We start from the raw sequence: 21,638 nt of genomic DNA on the forward strand, positions 1-21,638 counted from the left end.
AAGTTGAATTTGTTACACTACTCTCTTGTCAGCTTTTTAACAGCAAAGAGTCCTGCAGTCTGTCACTTTTTCGACAGCCACTTTTTGGACACATTTTCGTGTACCAACTTTGGCAAAGCGGAGTTGTTCGACCTCGGGTGAGCACAGGTTGTTTACTTTAACACCCCATTGACTTCAGTTATAACAAATCTTCCCTCAATACAGGGGGGCTGGGGGACTAGATCGGGCTATCGAGTTTGAGGTCCCTGGGCTGCTCTGATGTAGACTTTTGATTGATTTTATAATGGACCTACTACAAAAATATATATTTTTAAATCTCAAGGTTTTCTAAAACTTTCAAGTTAAAGAGCCATCTATCCAGGCGGACCGTATGGATGCTTCAGGCCAAATAGTCAAAAAGTCCAATTAGACCCAAGTACCGAGTTATAGAAATGTTTGGTAAACGCGTGATCGTTCAGGTTTGACAATACAACCCCCCTGACTTGAATTCGCTTCGGTCACAAGACTGGAAAAATCCCGTGAATGACATAGTGGCGTCCTTTATCCTCTGGCTCCGCCCCTGCGTGCATGCGTAGCACGTCGCAGAGTCCAGGAAGCTTGCCTGTCAGGTCAGGATCGCAGTTTCTTCTTCCTTCCTCAGCAATATTCATCAGCACGTTATCACAACACTCAACTGAGTAGCAACAGTGCCTCAAACAAGTGAGACAAACATGGAGAATGGCCTGTCCACGATCGTGGACGTCAAGTTGGACCAAGATATCAAAACCTGGCTGGCATATGACAAGGTAGGTGGAATGACAACATGTTCCCATGAGTTTCTTTTAGTTTCTTTTAGGCAGTGTATTCGCAGATAGTGCAGGGATAGTTGCGTGACTCTTCACGCTGTAGAGTTCGCATTATTATCATCTATAATAATACCTTGCATTTACATTACGTGAATATAGGCGACGCGTACTGTACAGGGTTACATCATTACAATGCGATATCTGGCAGACATTGTACTTCAATGTAGGCTTGTAATCATATAATTAAATATAATTCTATATACAGTACAGGGTACAAATAAAGTTTTTCAATTTGGGAAAAAATCCAGGGTCCAACGAAGTGCAAAACAATGTGCCATTTCCTATTTATTTTAACAGTTTCAGTGTGGAGAAACTGTGTTCTTCCCTTTTAGAAAAACTCCCTGTTCTACAGTTCTTTCTTCATTTAATGATAGCTGCTAGAAAAAGTAAAAAACGTAGGGGCATGCATTACATTTTGTTGCATAACCATCCCTCCCTACTTAACATGGGCAGATAGCCTACTACTCTTTACTCATATGTATTTGTTATCCCAATGTAACAGCCATAACATATGAAAATATGTGGTTAACATCACAACATTGTGTAGCCTAGACCTAGCAAGGATACTGACATTTTTGCTTAAATATGATTAACTTTCTCAATATATCGAGACCAGACATTTACAAACTTAATTTCATTATCAGTGTGAGCAGGGGCGCAACTGCCTACTTTCTGGGGGGTATGCAGACACATAGCAGTGTGTCTGCATACCCCCTCCCCCCCTCCCCTCTTTGATCTGGGCACAAATTTGACCTAAAACACACTCTGATATTGAATCAAAAAATTCATTTTGAGTGCACCAGGACAGATATCCGGTGTTTCTTTTAGAGGCAGCCTTTCTAAGATGCTCTGCCAGTGTAACATCATACCGTGCTATAAGAGATCAAGGATACCCAGAAAATGTCCATTTCTAGGATTTCCTATCTGTGCATTTTGTCCCTGTGAAAAAGAGTTTCGTCGACGCACAATGTTGTTGTTAAGAACATATTTTTACTTAAAAACAGTCGCACTTGCACAACTCAAGCCACCCTCCAGTCTAGAACTCTGGCCCTCTTAAGGAGCACCAGAAAAGGTGTGGCTCAATTAATCTATGAGCCACAGCTGCAGACTATTACAGGGCTAACAGCCAGACAGGAACACGTGAATCTTTTAAAACATGTTAACACAGTGAAGATGCCATTCACATCTTCACAGTCCCCCTTAGTGGCAGGTTTCTTTCTGCAAGGAAGAGTCTCTGAGTCAGTCGATCACTCGAGTCAACAGGCTCTCTGCAATTCGCTATCAATAGTTTTACCCAGGCATAAGCGGGGTGCCAATTCTTTCCACATCAGATAAGCATTTATGTGGTAACCACTTGTTTCATGGTGCTTCAGTATCTTTGAAAGACACTGCCAGTTATTATACCCCACCACTCTAGTTTCACCAAAAAGCTTACATGCAAAACAATAGACTCTGTTAGAACTGTTGGAGTACAGTAACCAATAGGGGTGGGAAAAATAATCGATTCTTCGATGCATCGTAATACTGTGTAGAACGAACAGTCTCGATTCAGATATGATAATAATCTTTTCTTATTTTTTGGGGATTATTAATTTATTACATTTTGGATTATTAACGGAGTTATAAAATATCAACTTTATAACTCAGTTTTTTCACTGGGTCTATTGACATAAAACAAAGACTTGCATAGAGATTGAAGTAAAACAAAATAACCACAAACAAGTTCCTTTATTTTTCTTGTTATGATCCGTTATATTGTAGGCTCCATTCTGATCAGTACACAGTTGCAAGACAACAGTAACCTGTTGTTTTACTAGTAGTAGATTCACTCACAGGGTCATTCATTGCGTTAAGAGGACAAGGGATGTCCCTAATTACAACCAACCGTCATGGGAGCCCCTGGGGTGGTCTCAGGTCAAACCCGTTGATTGTGTCATGTGCTTTGGTGACAGAACCCTAAGACAGCAGCCCTGGTGAAGGCCCTGGTGAAGGAGGGAGCGCTGGAGCAGCTGCGGAGATGCTTCTCCTCGAGGATGGTGTTTGGCACCGCGGGCCTGAGGGCCGCCATGGGGCCCGGGGTCTCCTGCATGAACGACCTCACCATCATCCAGACCACACAGGTACACACACACACACTCTCACACGCACACTCGCTCACACACGCATACACACACATCTCCAAGAAACAGTCAAAAGAAACACTCACACACCAAGGCATTAACAAGCAACATCAAGCATAGCATTCCACTTACCTACTAAGCATAGATCCTTACCTTATTTCCCCCTTTCTTTCTTTCTCACTTTTCTGTTTTTTTTTTACATATTTCTTTGCCAAGGTGGCAAAAATAAACGGAATTGAAAATGAAATAAATACATGAATACATGAAAATCGAATACATGATAATCTATCTAAATTGATTTAATATGTATAAATATAAAACAATATCCTACCTAAACGGATTCACCTCCCAGGGCTTCTGCGGCTACCTGGAGCAGTGCTTCCCTGACCTGAAGGAGCGGGGCGTAGTGATCGGTTATGACGCCCGCGCCCACCCGGCCAGCGGGGGCAGCAGTAAGCGCTTTGCCAGCCTGGCTGCAGCCGCCTTCACCAGCCGGGGGGTTCCTGTGCACCTCTTCTCTGACATCACACCGACCCCCTTCGTGGTGAGTCATGGCAATGCATGCCACGTAAATGCATCAGCTGACCCTGACACACGTCAGCGCAGTGGCTTTACTGGGCCCCGTGGACGAGCAGGGCAAAGGTTGATCATGTTGAAACCGGTTTAGTGCAGTCGGTTGTTTGTCGCAGTCGGAGCAGGGGTTCCATGCCTCTGTCTCAGAGATCTCCTCGGGGGATGGGTGGGGGTGCCGGTGAAACTGCAGTTGTGCAGCTCCACCCAACCCCAGAATGTGTTTGGTTGCACTCGGGTCATGGTTGTCTTCTTAAACTAGCTACCAAGTACCAACCACACACTTTCCACAATTAAATGTAAACGTTCTATATCATAAATTACTATATATCGTTATTTCCCTTTGTTCATTCAGGCTGATAACATGCTGATTATGGTCAAGAATGTGATAGAGCAGAAGCAAAAGATGAGTCATGTCATATCATATAGAACAGGGAGAACAGGTAGTTTAAAGGTTGGCATGGCGATAGGGTCAAACTACATCCAAAAAACATGTACTGCTTCAGTGTAAATATTGTGTAATACACTCTACGCACAGAGACATATTGATTCCAATGCACAAATTATATTATTTTATTTTATTTAAAGTGTGCAAAGTGACATAGTATCTCTTAATTATATCATTGCCTATGCAAAATATATTCTAAACAGACAGACACTCAATAGTGTCCATGAAAAATGTAAAAAGTATTTAACTAAAGTCAGTAATTTCATGCTCTCCATCTACAGGCAATTCACTTTTCACATAGGTTCCTATATGTTTGTCATTTTCTACGAATGGCATATTGCATGTACTGGTAAGATAAAATATGTAGGATAACGTTCTCATCTGCTGCCCAGCCCTTTGCAGTGTCCCACCTAGGTCTGTGTGCTGGAGTCATGGTGACCGCCTCACACAACCCTAAAGAAGATAACGGCTACAAGGTCAGATCAGAAGTCGCACTAACCAATCCTCCAGTAGCTACAAATAGAAAACGTCCCTCCTTTTAAACCATTTTTATCCCTTCTCCTCCCCCCCTGATGCACCCCACAGGTGTACTGGGACAATGGCGCCCAGATAGTGCCCCCCCATGACAAGGGCATTGCCCAGGCCATAGAGGAGAACCTGGAGCCCTGGCCCCAGGCCTGGGACACGGAGAAGGCCCTCAGCAGCCCCCTGCTGAAGGACCCTTACCAGGACATCCACAAGCAGTATTTCAAGGCCATCCAGCAGCACTGCCACCACAGGTACGACAGCAGCCCGACAACCCTGCTGAACCCTGGTTCAGAATCTCAACAGCTTTTATTACCCAATTTATACAGCTGTAGGGATATTAAACGTGTGGTAGGTAAGTTTAAAGAGCTTGATTTGAGTGATAAGTAGTTAGGAGGTACAACGGATGTTTCGGTTTCAGACATTTATTGCCGCTGTACACACATGAAGGGCAATAGGACATAAGGCTTGACTGGTTTTCTATAAAGGATTTAAAGATGTAGATAATATAAATAATATACATTTAGGAAACTAAATGTAGGTACCTAAACAACGAATATTAGTACTCTAACCAAGGGGGTGAGGCGTGGGCTGACAGGGATTATACTAATTTATTAAAACCAATACTAATTTATACTAATATATATTATACCGGGAGTACTGCATAACAGAAACATAACATAATATAGAGTCTGTAAGAGTAGCTGTAAGAGTGCTGTGGCTAATTATATAGCTGACGCGCTGGCTGTAGGCTGGCGGTTGTGGCAATAACAATGTCCAACATCGTCCTTTTCCTTTGGGGTATTTATTCCAAACGCATTGCAAACATCAGGTCCATCAGTTGGACATTGTTATTGGCACAACGGCCAGCCTACAGCGAGCGCGTCAGCTAAATAATTAGCCACAGCACTCTTACAGCTACAGTTAACACCAATTATATCTGTAGCCCCAAGGCAAACAGGCAAGTCGAGCTACACATTATACTGCTCAAGCATATCCTCAAGCATTCAATCACATCCAATATACAAATACCCATTCAAGTACCAACAGCATGTGAAGAAAGTAGTAAACAGACTTTAACTTGTGCAACCATAGGTGTGTATCTGAATCACAGGGACAGAGGGCCCTCACGGACTGTTATGCTCCCAGACAGAACAAAGGACCCGGGCGGGTTAGAGCATCCCATTAACTAGGAGGTAGTGAGGTCAGGTGAGACTGGGCTAAACCACGGAGGTATGCGGAGAGTGGCTGAATTAGTATGGTTTTATTCTGCACTAACCTACACCACCTTTTAAAGTGTACAGTATAAAAAGTGAATTAAAGTGCATGTGTGCCACTAGCAATGGTTCACATAAGACAGAGTCCGGGGGGGTCTGGTTGAAAGAGTCTGACTGCTTTTGACCAACAGGTGACTGGTTAGAGTGGAAATGTGGAAGATTGACCCCCTCTCAGTCAGTAGGCGGTGTACATTCAGAATTAAAAAACTCAGTAACAGTGTTTTGTCCGCCTTAACTAGCTGAGCAATTGTGTGACGCGCGGACTAGCATAGTTCAGCCGGCTGGATGGCGTTCCTTTGAGGGATTTTGAGATTGACGATAGTACCATTACTGTATACAAGGAGAGGTACAGGGTTACCCGCATTTTTATTTGTAGAATATATCACAGTTATTTCATTCTTGGCGTTATTTAAACCCCTATCGATCAGCATTGACTACAGATCTTTCCGAGTCATTTTAAGGTGTGAGCCTGTTTAAAATGCTAAGAGACTTTAACCCCAAATGGCTCTTATTAGTTTTGCGCGAATGGACTCATTATGTGCCAACCATTGTGAGAAAATGGGATTGTAATTATAGTTGCAAAACCTATTTTATTTATAAATATTTTATACTTGCACTCCTCTGCTCACAGAGACATCAACAAGAGTTCTGAGGTGAAAATCGTGCACACGTCTGTGCATGGTGTCGGCCACACGTTCGTCCAGGCAGCGTTTAAGGCCTTTGACCTTCGACCTCCCTTTGCCGTAGAGGAGCAGAAGGACCCTGACCCTGAGTTCCCCACCGTCAAGTACCCAAACCCAGAGGAGGGGAAAGGGGTCCTGGTACAGACGCACACACACACTTACGCACATAATCTCTCTCACACACACACACACATACATAATCACTTCAACACACACATATAATCCCTCCCGCAAACACACACACATAATCACTCACACCATCTAATCACTCAAAATCAGATATAAATAATTGCTGCAAATCAGTAATACACAATCCCACATGGCTGCAACACACACACATGGTGGTACACAGTTGTGGTAGGGTGGTATGAAATGTGCTCTGTTCGTTTGCAGACTCTGTCGTTCGCCCTGGCTGATAGAGAGGGAGCCAGCGTGGTGCTGGCCAACGACCCAGACGCTGACCGCTTGGCCATCGCTGAGAAACAGAAGAGGTGTGTTTATTTGTGCATCTGGAGTGTAATGTGTGGACCTGCCTTTAAGAAGTGTGTGCTCTACTGTGGTTTAAGGCAGATGCACCTGCCACACTCACAAGTTGTTTGGCAAGATGTGAGTGTGTCTGTGATTGGTCGAACACAAGCACCAAACTGCTCTTTCAGTTTCATCATTTAAATAGGCTAATCTTCTTTTCAACTCCATTATGAACCTTTAATGAAACCCATGACCCGTAACAAACACACAGCTCCGATCACGTCGTCGTCACTGAAGTTGTGTCGCGCCACACGCAGCCTTGATACACTTTCCCGGTGATAGGGCTCTCAGCGAGACCCGAGAACTTCCTTGTTCCGGATAACCCACCGACACCAAGGTGTCGGTGGGTCGGAGCCCTCCAACATATTGGAGCCCTCCAACATATTGTTGAAGGGCTCCGATGCCTTCTCCCTCCCCTGTGCAGCGGTCAGTGGCGGGTGTTCACCGGCAACGAGCTGGGGGCCCTGCTCGGTTGGTGGATGTTCCGCTGCTGGAAGAAGCAGAACCCAGAGCCGGCGGCGGTGAAGAGCGTCTACATGCTGGCCAGCACCGTCTCCTCCAAGATATTAAGAGCCATCGCACTCAAGGAAGGCTTCCACTTTGAGGTAACATCGATTCATCCGAAACAGATGAACACCTCATACCGTTTATAGGGAATATGTTAATTCAATATGTTTTTTTCTTTGGTTGATTATCAGAGTTGCATGTGGTGGGATAGTCATTCTGTCTTTGTATTTGGTATTTAGAAGCCGTAAATTCATTCATTCTTCTGCATATTCTTAACAAACTGTTAAAGCAGGCATAGATGAAAATGACGTGTCATGTTACCACTGAATGTCTGGTCATGGTTCTGGTATAATTTCCTGTGTGGACAGGAAACTCTGACAGGATTCAAATGGATGGGGAACAGGGCCAAAGAGCTGCTGAAAAATGGAAAATCTGTCCTGTTTGCCTTTGAGGAGGCCATAGGTACACACACACACACACACACACACACACACACACACACACACACACACACACACACACACACACACACACACACACACACACACACACACACACACACACACACACACACACACACACACACACACAAAAGCTCTTTCAATAATTGTTCCCATCAATAATTGAATTAAGAATACCATGAAAACCTTCTAAGAATCCCCAGCTCTCAAAACTCTGACCATGACCCATCAAATAATTACCTCACTCCTTCCTATACCTGCTATAGCACTATATTTGGTAAATAAGAAAGGTTGAGTGACAAGAAGGAGTTTTGGGCGGGAACAAAACGTATGGTTTATGTTAAACCCTATCATTGTAAAATCATATACGCAGTACCAAGATTAGTTGTAAGATTACAACTGAGTCCTGACACCATGCGATCGATCCTTGCCTGCCATGTTCATAGAGTTCTGTCCTTGACAAAGCAGCTGCGGCTAAAAATGTCCCACCTGCTTTGACGAACCCCCCTCACAGACCCTGTGAACCTCTGAGTGGATGTCTTCTGCCTCCCTCAGGAAGGAGCTAGCTGGGCTGCTCAAAACACACTCGCTTGTAACATATTTGCCTTGATCAATCTAGTAGATGTGTGTAAATATTGACCCAAAAGTGTGTGCGTGTGCGTGTGTGTGTGTGTGTGTGTGTGTGTGTGTGTGTGTGTGTGTGTGTGTGTGTGCAGGGTACATGTGCAGTCCATGCGTACTGGACAAGGATGGAGTGAGTGCTGCAGCCATTGCAGGGGAGATGACTTCCTACCTGGCAGCCAAAGATATCAGCCTCTCCCAGCAACTCATCAGCATCTACGAAGAGTAAGACACACACACACACACACCAAGGCATCCAAGGCCTAATGACAACACCAAGTTATGGCATACTCAGTGTGCCATCCAAATTCTTTCAGGAGAGAAATGCTTCACTCAGTGACAGACATGCGCACACACACACACACACACACACACACACACACACACACACACACACACACACACACACACACACACACACACACACACACACACACACACACACACACACACACACACACCTTAAAATACTTCTTATGTATTGTACTGTAATTATGTATATGTATTTATACATGCACACAACCTTTATACAACCATTTACATTTTTGGTAACAAGAAGAAACAATGAAAAGTATAAAATAAAAGCCTTCACATAATGCAGAGTAGCAATAAGAAAAGAGTAAGAGATTTTCTTTGTCTAAGGGGTTATAATGTTAAAGTACATAATACCAGAGGTACTTACAGTACATAAAGTATTTTGAGGTTTTGATATCCATCGTCTGTTCCCCAGGTACGGCTACCACATCACCAAAAACTCCTACTTCATCTGCCACGACCAGGAGGTCATCCGCAGCCTCTTCCAGCGCTTGAGGAACCACGGCGACCAGAAGGACTCGTACCCCAGCGAGTGCGGCGGCTTCTCGGTCACCTCGGTGCGCGACCTGACCACCGGCCACGACAGCAGTCAGCCCGACAACAAGGCGGTGAGGAGGGGATGCACCATGAGGGGATCCACACAACGCTTCATACGTTTAGAGATTTGGATCAGTGAGCCATTGCTTCGCTGTTGCACATATATCGTTCACTTGTCTCTCTTTTAGATTCATTATGAAATCAATATGTTCATACTTACATTAATACTAGCTCATTTAAGATATTAGGCAGTGCTATTTTTGACACGTTACATTTAAGTTTTAGGGAATTTAGCAGACGGTTTTTATCCAAAGCGCCTTACAACGGTTCATAGACAGTGACACATTCTCACACCGACGGCGGAGTCAACCATACAAGCGACAGCCGGCTCGTCGGGAGCAGTTAGGGTTCGGCGCCTGCTCAGGGACACCTCGACGGTTATAGAATAAACAAGGAAATCAGAATAAAACAAATCTTCAACCAATCAATCGACAATCTTGGGAGACCCTTGGCTAGAACGCATAGTCAAAGAGGTCAATGGCAGAAGGGTCCAGTCCTCAGATCTACATTGACAGACCAGAGGCCAGCTCAATGACTCTACCATGCGTGTCTCCATGAACCCACCAGGTGCTCCCCACCTCCAGCTCCAGCCAGATGATAACCTTCTCCTTCTCCAACGGAGGCGTGGCCACCCTAAGGACCAGTGGCACGGAGCCCAAGATCAAGTACTACACGGAGCTCTGTGCTGCCCCCGGCAACAGGTGAGGAGGAAGGAGGCTGCTCTCCAAGAAGCTCACACTCAATGGGTTTACAGCTAGATCGGAATAAGCCTTATACCGATTTTGCTACTGGAACGGACCGTGTCAATTATCTGAACGTGCATGGCATGTAAGAGATCGGATAATTGCCGGAGCATGTCTGAATCCGCTACCCTAGGTGTCGCTGTAGCCCTTTCAACAAGTGGTGATAGAGCCACTTCCGGTTGACCTCTACGTCCCAGCAACAACCAACACAGGCGGCGTTCGAGAAATATGTTTTCAGTAGACAGCGGTCAGTTCACTTCAGGTCCATGTCATTCCATTGTTCCGACCTCTCGGTCATTTGCGGACTCATCCGGCGGCGGAGCAGCGGGAGGAGTCCAGTCGGAGGAGTCTGCATACGACCGAGAGGACGGAACAATGGAGCGTCGGAGAAATGACATGGACCCGAAGTGAACTGACAGCTGTCCCGCATACGGCAACAATCCCTTTCTCCTCCATGTGGCGTTTCAATCTGGACTTCACTGAGTCAAAGCCAAAGTTCCTTCCCCCAATTCCTTCTCCACCATGGTGATCGCACTGTTTCCTCCCAGTTTAATACCCCTTCACCGTCCAAGCTGTCTGTAGAACAAATATGTCTCTTGTCTCCCTTTATAGTCACCCATGGTGTTTTCTTGGTATTTAACTATGGCAATAATGACCTCACAGTAGTTTCAGATTTGCACGTAACTTTTGAAGTCAATGTCTTTTCCCCAACAGAAATGCCTGAAATGGCTGTGTATTTTTGAAATTCTCTGTGTGTTCACCCTGAGAGCTACATGCAGATCCCTTGTAGTGAAGCATTGTCTCAGAAGGACATGGGATAGGCTATGAATCCTTCCTAAAAACGACTTATCCCAATAGATGACTATTTGACTCTTGCTGTCTCTCTCCCCCTCCGCTCAGTGACTTGGAGCAGCTGCAGAAGGAGCTGGACAACCTGGTGGACGCCCTGGTTGAACACTTCTTTGAGCCGGAGAAGAACAAGTTGCAGCCAAAGCCAGAGTAGCACTATAGCTGTATACATACATACAATAAATAGCAGACCAATAACAGCCTAGACCGATATTTTGAGCCATGTCTGAGCAACGGATTCTATGTATTATTTTAACATATTTGGCTTTTGGTGAATGATGTATTTTTCAGCTTTGAATCTGAAGAAGCGTACTCGCAGAATTCCCTGGGTTAATGAGTAGGCCTACACTCTTGGTAATGGCAACATTCATTCTCCAAGGTCAACCCATTCTGAGCACAACATTCCAGTGATGGTTAGTGTTTGGATTTTGTGATGGGATATATAAACCAAAGCCGCTGCAAATACTCTTGCTTTTCCAGTTTTCCAGGGAAATATATCAGCTGTATTCAGTTTGAGATGTGCTTTTTTTTACTTTGTGATACAACTGAAAACAACATTACATTCTTGGGTAGCTAATAAATATAAATATAGATATAGATATTTAAAATAAGTTAATTAAAACATAGTAGCCTTTATTATGAATGACACGTATTGGATAAGAGTGATACATGTGATGTGAATGGGTTCTGCAGTCATTCGAGGAATCATGTCTTTGTCAGCTTAAAGGCTTTCCTGTCCAATATACGATCAGCATTGTTTGTCAAATGCATATGCTAAATCTCAATTAATACTGATATTTTTTACTTACCCCCATTAAATGTGCTCAAACAACAAGTAGCCTACTGTACTGTATACTTGGATTTTTGTCATAAGTCTCAAAGTGCTAGACTACGGGATAGAAAGAGGAAGAAAACTCGCGATAGACTAGTTATTAGTTCTCATCTCGCTGCTACACCCATGTGGAGGAGGGTGTGATGTGGGCAGAACCAGGTCCAGGGCAGCACCTTCACTACGCACTCCATCAAGGAGGCACTGGGAGAGGAAGCGCGTAGTACAGCAGCAGCGGTCCACTTTGGTCTATTGCATATCTCCTATATTTAGCTCCTACCAAAGAACGGACAGGACTCGGAGAGTGTCGCTGTCTCGAGTTCGGCTCCAGCCGCGTGAAAACATTGAAGACGCGCTGCAGTGTGGCCACGCTTCAATGTCAGGGGACTTGTCCTGAAGGAGTCCTGGGAACTAGCGGCTATCCTCCTCCCAAAAAGGCTGCAGGGGACAAAGTAGGGCTAGAAGAAGAGGTGCCCTTGGCTGTGAGTAGAAAGGCATAACTCACGCATGCAGGAGTCGCTTAATCGTTACACGTCTAACTCACTTTATTGTTTGGATGTCATATTGTGAGTACAACTACTTGTTTTTTGTTTATGTAGAACAAGCACTACCACAAATTGGCATTTGTTTCATTCAGTGATAAAAATGTGAAGTTATGCCCTTTTCATAGGCTCATTTGTGTTGTGCATGCTATTAATATTTAATCAAATGATCGGAGCATTAAAATGCTGTAGGATCGTAACAACTGCACAGCTACTATCGATTCTTGTTTTTATGAGTAACATGACAATTTAGAACCACTTTTTTTTATGTAAATATGTGTAGGTCTTTGTGTGGGGCGAAACTAAAGCACACTTTTATACAAGTGGACGGATTGATTAAGTTAGCTAAGTTTCTAACTGCGTTAAGTCATGTTTTTCTGTACAGCCAGTTGTTGTTTACCGAATGTCTCCTTGCGCTGCCCTTCAAATGCCCATACTGTGGCTGCTTTATTGAACGCATAGCTCTGCTGGTGCATGCACCTTTGGCATAATGATCCTAGAATGCCTGAACCCCCTTCACTGTGTGCTTCAATGTAATTTAATATAAAGAGGATCACGTGATCCTAGAACTACGACTGCAACCCTCAAATGGATGTAACTCTTAACAGCTTTCAAAACTATCGACCACTAAATAATGTGTCTGTGTCGTCATGGCAGGTGATTTCTCCCCTACAAGCCCCGTCGTCTGCAGCCTCAACCGGCATGGAGGGTATCTGCTTCGAGGTGAAGCCGACAAGGGATGAAGCCCTGGTTCCACACTGCGTCCAGAAGCCTCCCTCCAAGCGCCGCTCGCTGCCCTCCATCGCGCCTCCCACGGTGGTCACCTCACGCCTGGACAAAGGGCGAAGGTCTTATCCCAGGGCTCGGGGGGAAACGAAGGAGGTCCTGGCGGAGAAGGAGGAGGAGCAGGAGATGCGCTACAGGCTTGCCTTGGTCGGTTCTCTGCCGGTGCATCCTCTGACCACCATGGCCATGCTGCCCTGGGTTGTGGCCCAGATCGTGCGGCCCGGACCCGGGGAGCGGGAGTGGGGCCGCGGGGGTCCGCACGTAGGTGGACATCAGAACCCCCCGAAACGCAATCAGTCCGTCTTTCTGACCGTGTCTGCGTCGCGGGTGCAGTGCGTGTCGGCCTGGGCCGAGGGGGCGGCGTGGGACCCTCTCTCCCACACGGTGCTGTTTGAGTGTCTCCCTCACAGGGTGACCAAGCTGATCTACAACAGCCAGGAGCCCAGCAGCTTTGGCTGTCTGATCCGGGATGGCCAGCACTGTGCCTGCTATGTCTTCCAATGCCACGACAGCACCAGGGTACCTACCCCGTAGTGTGTGTGTGTGTGTGTGTGTGTGTGTGTGTGTGTGTGTGTGTGTGTGTGTGTGTGTGTGTGTGTGTGTGTGTGTGTGTGTGTGTGTGTGTGTGTGTGTGTGTGTGTGTGTGTGTGTGTGTGTGTGTGTGTGCATTACTGATCTTTTAGTAATTAACTGCGGTAAGTAAGTGCAGAGAAACCGCAGCAGCCCCGTTTCCTTGTACTTGTTTACTGGGCAGTCCTAGCCTCTCTGATAGGCTGCCCTTGACTTATGATCCAAAGGCCACTTATGTATATATGTCTTTGATGAGAATCGTCAGTTCTAAAAAGGTACAGGCTTTCTGTACAAAGGGCGATACTCGTATTGCATACTAGTTTGAGGAAGGAAGGAGGTCAGCCAGGCATCTACCTCTTGGAAGTTGACAACAAAAAGCTGTGTGTGTGTGTGTGTGTGTGTGTGTGTGTGTGTGTGTGTGTGTGTGTGTGTGTGTGTGTGTGTGTGTGTGTGTGTGTGTGTGTGTGTGTGTGTGTGTGTGTGTGTGTGTGTGTGTGTGTGTGTGTGAACTCTAGTCTGCATGCTTGTTTGTGTGTGACCGCAACAGTATTTATTGTGGTCCACAGCAAAGAGAAATTCGACACTGTGTGACCTGGTGCCACACTGCGACTCCTAGCACCATGCTGCGAGACACAGGCACACACACTTGTCTCTGAGCATTACGCTGCTAGCCTTTTATATCTTTCCCCTCTACCCTACATGGAATGCTCTACCAACTGGCTAAGCTGCAGCTGGTGCCCAAAGTCAGGCCAACAATATTTGGGAACCTTTTTTTAATTGCTCCCCATGTCAGACATACTCAGGATGCTCACCTGACAGCCACAATTGGAGGCCCAATTATGGTTAGTACAAACGAACAAACGACTGAGAGGAAGTCTTCTTGGCACTATCTGCCAGGAGGACCTTGATGTTGAATATTTTGGCCTTATTTGTCAGCTGTTAAGTCAATTGAATGGCAGCAAAGCCATTCAAAATGTTAGCAGTTATTTCTTGTAAATCAAACTCCACCACAGTGTACAGTTTTCTAGTCCGTGGGTATTTGTTTGTGTCTTTTGTAACTGAGCTGGTCCATTCTAAACTTTAGCGGATGTCGATAAGATTACCTTGGAAACCACTTCCACTCTTCGTGTGTGTGTGTGTGTGTGTGTGTGTGTGTGTGTGTGTGTGTGTGTGTGTGTGTGTGTGTGTGTGTGTGTGTGTGTGTGTGTGTGTGTGTGTGTGTGTGTGTGTGTGTGTGTGTGTGTGTGTGTGTGTGTGTTTGCGCATGTCTGTCACTGAGTGAAGCATTTCTCTCCTGAAAGAATTTGGATGATGTGAAGCATAAGGCACACTGAGTATGCCATAACTTGGTGTTGTCATTAGGCCTTGGATGCCTTGGTGTTTGTTTACCCTGATATTTCCATTGGACCGAGAACTTGACCTTATTAGTGGCCAATCTTAAATTTCTATACAGGGATAAAAATCTAGTCTAACCAAACAAAATCACTAGCTTATTGCTACACAGACTACATGAGCAAAACAAACATAATTGTATAATTTAGCTGTAGATAATTTCAATAAAAATGTATAATGTAATGTTTCTCTTATCTTGAATTTGAGCTTACCGGTTACAGTAGAGCAGGGGTACTCAAGTAGAAATGATGAGGGGCCACAATTTTTTTTTTCAGTGACTCAAGGGGCCGGTCGGTATACGTGTGACTGAGGCCGATATATGCTCTGTTTTAGACGTAACGCGTAAGCACGTAAGATACATAACCCCCCCTTGCGCGGTAAAATATCCCCCCTTACGTGCTTAAGTGTGTCGGCCAAAATTCCTGACTATGCGACTAAAACACTACGGCCCTACGCAGCTCGCAAAGACTGATTGGCCAGCTAACCACATCCTTTCAGGAGTCTCACATTTCCGGTTTTACAGCATAATAGCGCCATTTTTAAAAGGCTGTGACAGAAGCGAATGAAGAATTTTGAAGAAGGAGAAGAAGAAAACACAAGAACGAATTATGATAATTATAAATATAAACAAGCCAGCGATTTCCACTTCCACGCCCACAGATTCGTTCGTTGCTCCCCCTACTGTTCTGGCGGAGAATCCCCTTGCAACACGCGCAATCCTTAAGGAACCTTAAAGGAACCGTAAATCAAAACTTGTCTAAAACAAGTCCCTTGTGTAAATTACGTGCTTACGTCTCTGCGTCTAAAACGACCCTAAATCGGCCTTGACTGCTGCTGAGATGGACTGTCTGCCTCGAGTTTGGGAGGGCTGGAGCGGTCTGTGGGCTGGAGTGCTATCTGTTTATCGTTGCAACCCCCAGCCTCGTATTGAGATCGCGGCGCGCGGTTTCAAAATAAGAGCGCCCAGCACGATTTTTTTATTTTTTTTATTTTTATTTTTTTTAATAATTAAAAAAACTTTTCAAAACAGCTCGAGGGCCATTAATAGACACCCCGCGGGCCACAAAAGGCCCGCGGGCCGCTACTTGAGTATGACTGCAGTAGAGCAAGATAATTCTGACTTCATCGACCACAAATAGGACCATGCCCTTGTCACAATACGTTTCCATACCCACCACCAGGTGTCGCCTTGGATCTGTCAATAATTGTCAGTGTGTTATGTTTTTGGTATTGTCAGTGCGTTAATTACATTTGTAAGTGGTTTAAGAAAATCGTTGCCGAAATCTGTAAACAATAGTATTGCGTCAGATGTTGGGTGGGATAGTATTGCCGGTTATCTCTATCAAAGCAATCCCTCCCACTCGGGGACGCCTAATGGAAGGCGCCTCCTAGTAGCTGGGTCAGCAGAGGAGCGTCCTGTGCTGTGGGTACTAGTCAGCTTCCAGTCGGTCATGCCACAGACAGCCCCGGGAAACACCGCTTACAATATGTCAGATACATGTCTAGCTTGCGTACACTTTAAACTATTTAGCGGTGGTCTGGACAGGTCCGGGTCTGGAACTGTTTAGCCCCTATCCCATTGTAACTTCGGCGGACTTGACAACTGGCGCTTTAGGAAGTGGAATCCACTTCCCACTGGTTTGAAAGTTGCACGCCACTTCGAGAAGCGCCCATAACGCTCCGGGAAGCTTTATGGCGGATGGAATGAGGGCAAGACTACAGAGATTCAGTCTATTCACCAAGCCTGTGCAAAAAGATGTAAGTGGGGCTATGTATTTCGACATGGGGATTTGGTTCCTTAATACTTAGCAGCAAGGGCAGGAGGTTAATGCTAGAAAACGGTTAGCAAGAGCGAAGTGAACCGAACGTGTAGTCTTAACGTGAAATCTCAACAAGTGTCACTTCTTACTCTGGCTTAACTTAACTGCGTTAACGACACTCTTTGTTTCTTCTCCTAAAACCTTGTGATTGACATTGGCTTTATTTGTATGGGGACGCATACATGGGGAACTTCACGTTTAGGTTAAATACGTTGTAAGTACCTGATTACTACGTGATGTAGAAAGGATTGCAACCAAGACGCTCCATGTGTGGACTCTTGTCTGAAATGGAAACGTATCTTGAACTGAGCGAATCGATCAGTTCATGTTCTGCCAGTTGTCCGGCTACCGGTCCCACCGGTCAGTGATTGGCAAAACCTAGAAGTAAGCAATAAAACGTGTCCATCTGATTATAATTCATACCCTTGGTTTAGGTCAATGCCTGTTCTAAAGCGTATGGGTTTACTCCACAGCATCCACTTTGTGGTCAATGTTTTCATAGTTGGAATTAAGCTTACCTCTTCTACCCCTTCAATTTCACCACGTTTACTTGATGTCTTGATTTTAAATTAGGTGTTTTTCGGAATTTGTCCAACACAAGGTTTAGGGTTTTAAGATGACAAGCGTTCTGTTTTACCTGTTAGAATAATAAGCTGGGTAACACTTTACAATATGGTACGCAAAAACATGGGTAGTTACTGAGGAATAACGACTGATGAACGACCAGGGCCCTAACTGGGGACCTAATGGGGCCCTAAGTGACAGTTATTCAGTAACTACTGAAGAGTTACTGGTAAACAGACTAGGGGACTACTTTATTCGTTATTGATTAACGAATGATGAACGACCAGGGCCCTAACTGGGGTCCTTAGTGACAGTTATTCTGTAACTACTGAGGAGTTACTGGTAAACAGACTAGGGGACTACTGTATTCGTTACAGAGTAACAAATGATAAATGAATGGGGCCCTAACTGAGGCCCTAACTGGGGCCCTAACTAGGCCCCTAAGTGACAGTTATTCATTAACTACTGAGGAGACTATTAAACAGACTAGGGGATACTGTATTCATTAATCATTCTGTGAATTAGCAAACTGACCAATTTATTATGAAAGCAACTGAATTTTCCTGGGATTAACAGGAAACAGACGGGTTGGTTTAAAGCGCTGTCGAGGGCTAGCTTGGGTCCCACACTCGATCGACTGGTAGAGCTGGATCGGACTGATGATCAGTTGTTACTCATTCCACGAATCATTCGTTCACCAGTAGTGAAGCTTTTTGAATCATTCGTATTTAAGCTTATTGAACCACAATACATTATCCCCTAGTCTGTTTACCAGTAACTCATCAGTAGTTACTGAATGACTGTCACTTAGGGCCCCGTTAGGGCCCCAGTTAGGGCCCTGGTCATTCATCATTCGTTCCTCAGCAACTACCCACGTTTTTGCGTACCTTATTGTTAAGTGTTACCATAAGCGGTAGCAAGTGTACTGTATGTATGATAGGGGACTTTGTTTCTGTGACTCATCGCAGTTTCACCACCATTGTGCTGGTGAGAAGTCCAACGGTAGAAAGGGAGGTGGGGTTTGTGTGTTACTCATGTAATAGTGTTTGGTATTCTTCCTAGTCTACTTGAGTTCTCTCCTTCCTGTCATGGCACATGGATAATCATCACACATGCAATGTGTTCAGGCCAAACAATGTTTAATTTCTGTATTGAGGGTCCGCAATTAAACTTACATGTTGGGGTTTTTAACCCTTTTAACGGTTTGTTTGGCTAGAGTTGCTGTTGTTTGTGTTATCCAGGTTGATGCATGAGTTTAGTTGTTTGTTTTTAATCATGTATCTTAATAGACTTTGTCGTCGTCGTTGTTGTTGTTGTTGTTGTTTTTATGTCTGGAGTGGTTAATGACCTTGAAGCTGGCCTACTTTTCAACCATGACATTTCAGCATGCAGTGCTGGTTCTTGTTATTCCCTCTCACGTTGCCCACCCGTTTATTTTCCTTCTTTATAACATGCCCTCTCACCTCTGTTCATCTCCCAGTCAGGCTGTGCTAAAAACAGGCCAGTTACTGTACAAGGCTATACTATGTAAACTTACTATACTAAATCAGTCCAATTATCCTGACTACCCCAGCCCGTTCTATTTTTCCTTTTCTTTCTGTCAGCTATAAACGTATTTGTATTCATTTTGAAGAGCTTCACTTCTGATCTTATCTGTTCAAAGTTATAAATAATTATAAATAATTTATAAATAATAATTCAAATAAAATAAATAAATTCGCCTGTGGTGGCCAGTGGCCCACCTCTGTGATTTCCAGTATTTTGTCCTGAACATCCCCCTCTTATCTTGTTTGGTATGGCTGAGCCCTGCAACAAGTCGCCTCATTGTATCCCCAAGCTCACATTTCAGAGAGCCCGTCACCTCCCTGCCTTCTCTTTGTGCCGTTAAATGGTCCGCGTCTCATGGTATGACGTCGGTGTCTTCGACTTTTGGTGGCTGCTAAACCTTTCTGCCACCCTGTGAGGGGAGTCATTATAGGACTGCACCCTGCTGGACAATTCCCATGCTCCCCAAACACTCCCTTATCCTCTCATTAGATTTAAGACATTCCTGTTCCCCTGGGCCTTTCTCAGGTCAGGCCAGTCCTGGTGGTAAGTCTCCTGAGCAGGCGGGACCTTGATCCTGGGCTCGGCTCCACTGGGCCACATGACCATGGGAAGTCCAGAATTGGGACTTTCAGCTGACTTCTGGTTGTTTATGTAGTGGTTTTCCCCTACCCACCCCACCCCCTGAGCTGTTGGATGTATCATTGGCTTCGCTAGCCTCCTTTGGAGCCCGGTCTGATGCCCCAGTGTGAACCATTAGCAGGGTCACATGGTTGGTTCAGTCATGGACTCTGCCGTTATTAATGTGCATTTAGGGAGGTGACTTTGACTTTAGTGTCTCCCTGCTATATCAATTGGTACAAGTATGTCAATTGTTAATTTTTAATGAGCTTTTTATGAACAAATAGTCTCAGAAAAACAATCTAAATGTTTTACTGCTTGCATATTATTTTGGAAATAATATACAGTGTTAACATACACGTACACAATGTTTGTTTCAGTTTCTGAGCAAAACAGAACTTTTTGAATCCTCTCATTAAAACAATATTTTAAACAATGTTGAATCAAAAACGAACCACAGTCCACTAGGGCTGCTTATCTATGATAATTGAACTTTCCAAAAATGAGATGTATTCTTTTATGTTCTTTCAAGTGTTTTCTTTCCAAGATTAGGCCTTTATCAGCTGTTTAATAATGTTAATCATTCCACATAAGTAGCTGGCAGCTGCAGCATTCCTTACAGGCCGGTGTATGACAGTGGACCAAAGCAGTACATGCAGTGCAACCATCTACACGGCCCATTTAACGTGTGGCTTCTTCATAAAGCACTTCCACATGTTACCATGTATTCATTCCATCTAGGCAACGTTGTAAATGTTCCAACAGCACTTTTGTCAGCTTCCCCTTTTCCAGAAATGTATCACAGCCTTTTTCCTCCAGAGTTCGTTGCTTTATTTGATTGTATTGAGCTCTGCTGAATCAGCATAATGATGTGGTTGTGAAAGCCTGAAGGATTGTGCAGCGCTGATGGGATGTTAATAAGTAGGGCCCTGAGAAGCCTCTACTAATGGTCCTCCACACAGGCACAAACCTAGGAGGAGGCTGAGTTGTAGTTTGTTTTGCTGGGTGCGTTTCCAGGTAACGTTTTCCTTTGGTGTAACTTCCTCCTTTCCTTGAGAGGTGAGTGCAACAGAAGCCCCTTTTTAATACCTCCAGGCTGCCAGACAACATGCCCCCCCCCCCCCCATTACAGGCCTCTGCGTAAGGCCACTGACTTCCTCTTTGAGGCCAACCTCATCTGAACATCGGTTGACTTGGAACAGGACAATGTATTCACTGTCTTTCAGTAAGTAGCTTACCGTTGGAGCAGTGAAGGTTTGCCAACGTTCAACGACAACATTTTTTGAGATGGAGTCAAGCCTCCATTTCATCCTGGGAACAGAGAGCTACGGTGTTGTGTTCATGTGAATGTTTGTATGGGACCGGGTGTCATTAGGTTGAAGGTGTGTATGCTGCTGGATAGTGGGCAGGCTTTCCCCTGATGCTGGTGAAGTTTGTTACCCTCTCCCACCACCAGCTATAGTCTGTGTAGCCCACTGGACCATTGGAAAAGGTGGCCGATTCCTACAGTGGGCATATCTATCTTTGTGCGTTGTGTTTCTTCCTGCGTGCAATTCAAGGTCATTGCAACCCTGTTACACTGAGAACCGGTAAGTGGGCTGTGTAATTTTCTGTGTTGTGATGCCAATAACGGCACAAACACGCAGCCTTAGCCAGTGTTCGGTACGGTTGATTGTTATCCCGAGAGTTAAATGTCCAGAGACTGAAGCCAACCAGGTAGGAGGAAGTGCAAGAGGTAAACACAACGATGTTCGTGTCAGAAGACAGAAGGCAGATGGGGCCTGCTGTACACATCCAGAAGGGCTGACCTAAAAAACGGGGAGGGGGTGGATGCACTGTTGATACACTGGGCCCCCGGGTGCGGGCAAAACTACCAGCTA

The 21,638-nt window shown here is 44.9% G+C and overlaps 2 protein-coding genes across 6 annotated transcripts in view; both read left to right on the top strand.

Annotated features, from left to right (window-relative positions):
- Nucleotides 1–548: 548 nt before the first annotated feature.
- pgm2 (phosphoglucomutase 2) lies at nt 549–11,942 on the top strand. Its single transcript, XM_056585795.1, has 13 exons — nt 549–785; nt 2,798–2,965; nt 3,318–3,509; nt 4,376–4,459; nt 4,569–4,762; nt 6,417–6,606; nt 6,862–6,959; nt 7,421–7,601; nt 7,872–7,965; nt 8,681–8,810; nt 9,316–9,508; nt 10,065–10,198; nt 11,141–11,942. Exons 1-13 carry the CDS (start codon nt 711–713, stop codon nt 11,241–11,243), a joined length of 1,836 nt encoding a protein of 611 aa, XP_056441770.1. The 5' UTR covers nt 549–710; the 3' UTR covers nt 11,244–11,942.
- Nucleotides 11,943–12,040: 98 nt separating this feature from the next.
- Nucleotides 12,041–21,638, top strand: part of tbc1d1 (TBC1 (tre-2/USP6, BUB2, cdc16) domain family, member 1) — a 40,678-nt gene continuing 31,080 nt past the window's right edge. For 3 of the 5 annotated variants that reach the window (XM_056585783.1, XM_056585786.1, XM_056585785.1), the window contains exons 1-2: nt 12,041–12,400; nt 13,118–13,765. In XM_056585783.1, the coding sequence (XP_056441758.1) occupies nt 13,163–13,765 (603 nt within the window). In that variant the 5' untranslated portion in view covers nt 12,041–12,400; nt 13,118–13,162. The other 2 variants (XM_056585784.1, XM_056585787.1) reach the window with 2 other exon arrangements.

This window comes from Gadus chalcogrammus, chromosome 3, assembly GCF_026213295.1.
Source record: "Gadus chalcogrammus isolate NIFS_2021 chromosome 3, NIFS_Gcha_1.0, whole genome shotgun sequence".
Lineage (NCBI taxonomy): Eukaryota > Metazoa > Chordata > Actinopteri > Gadiformes > Gadidae > Gadus > Gadus chalcogrammus.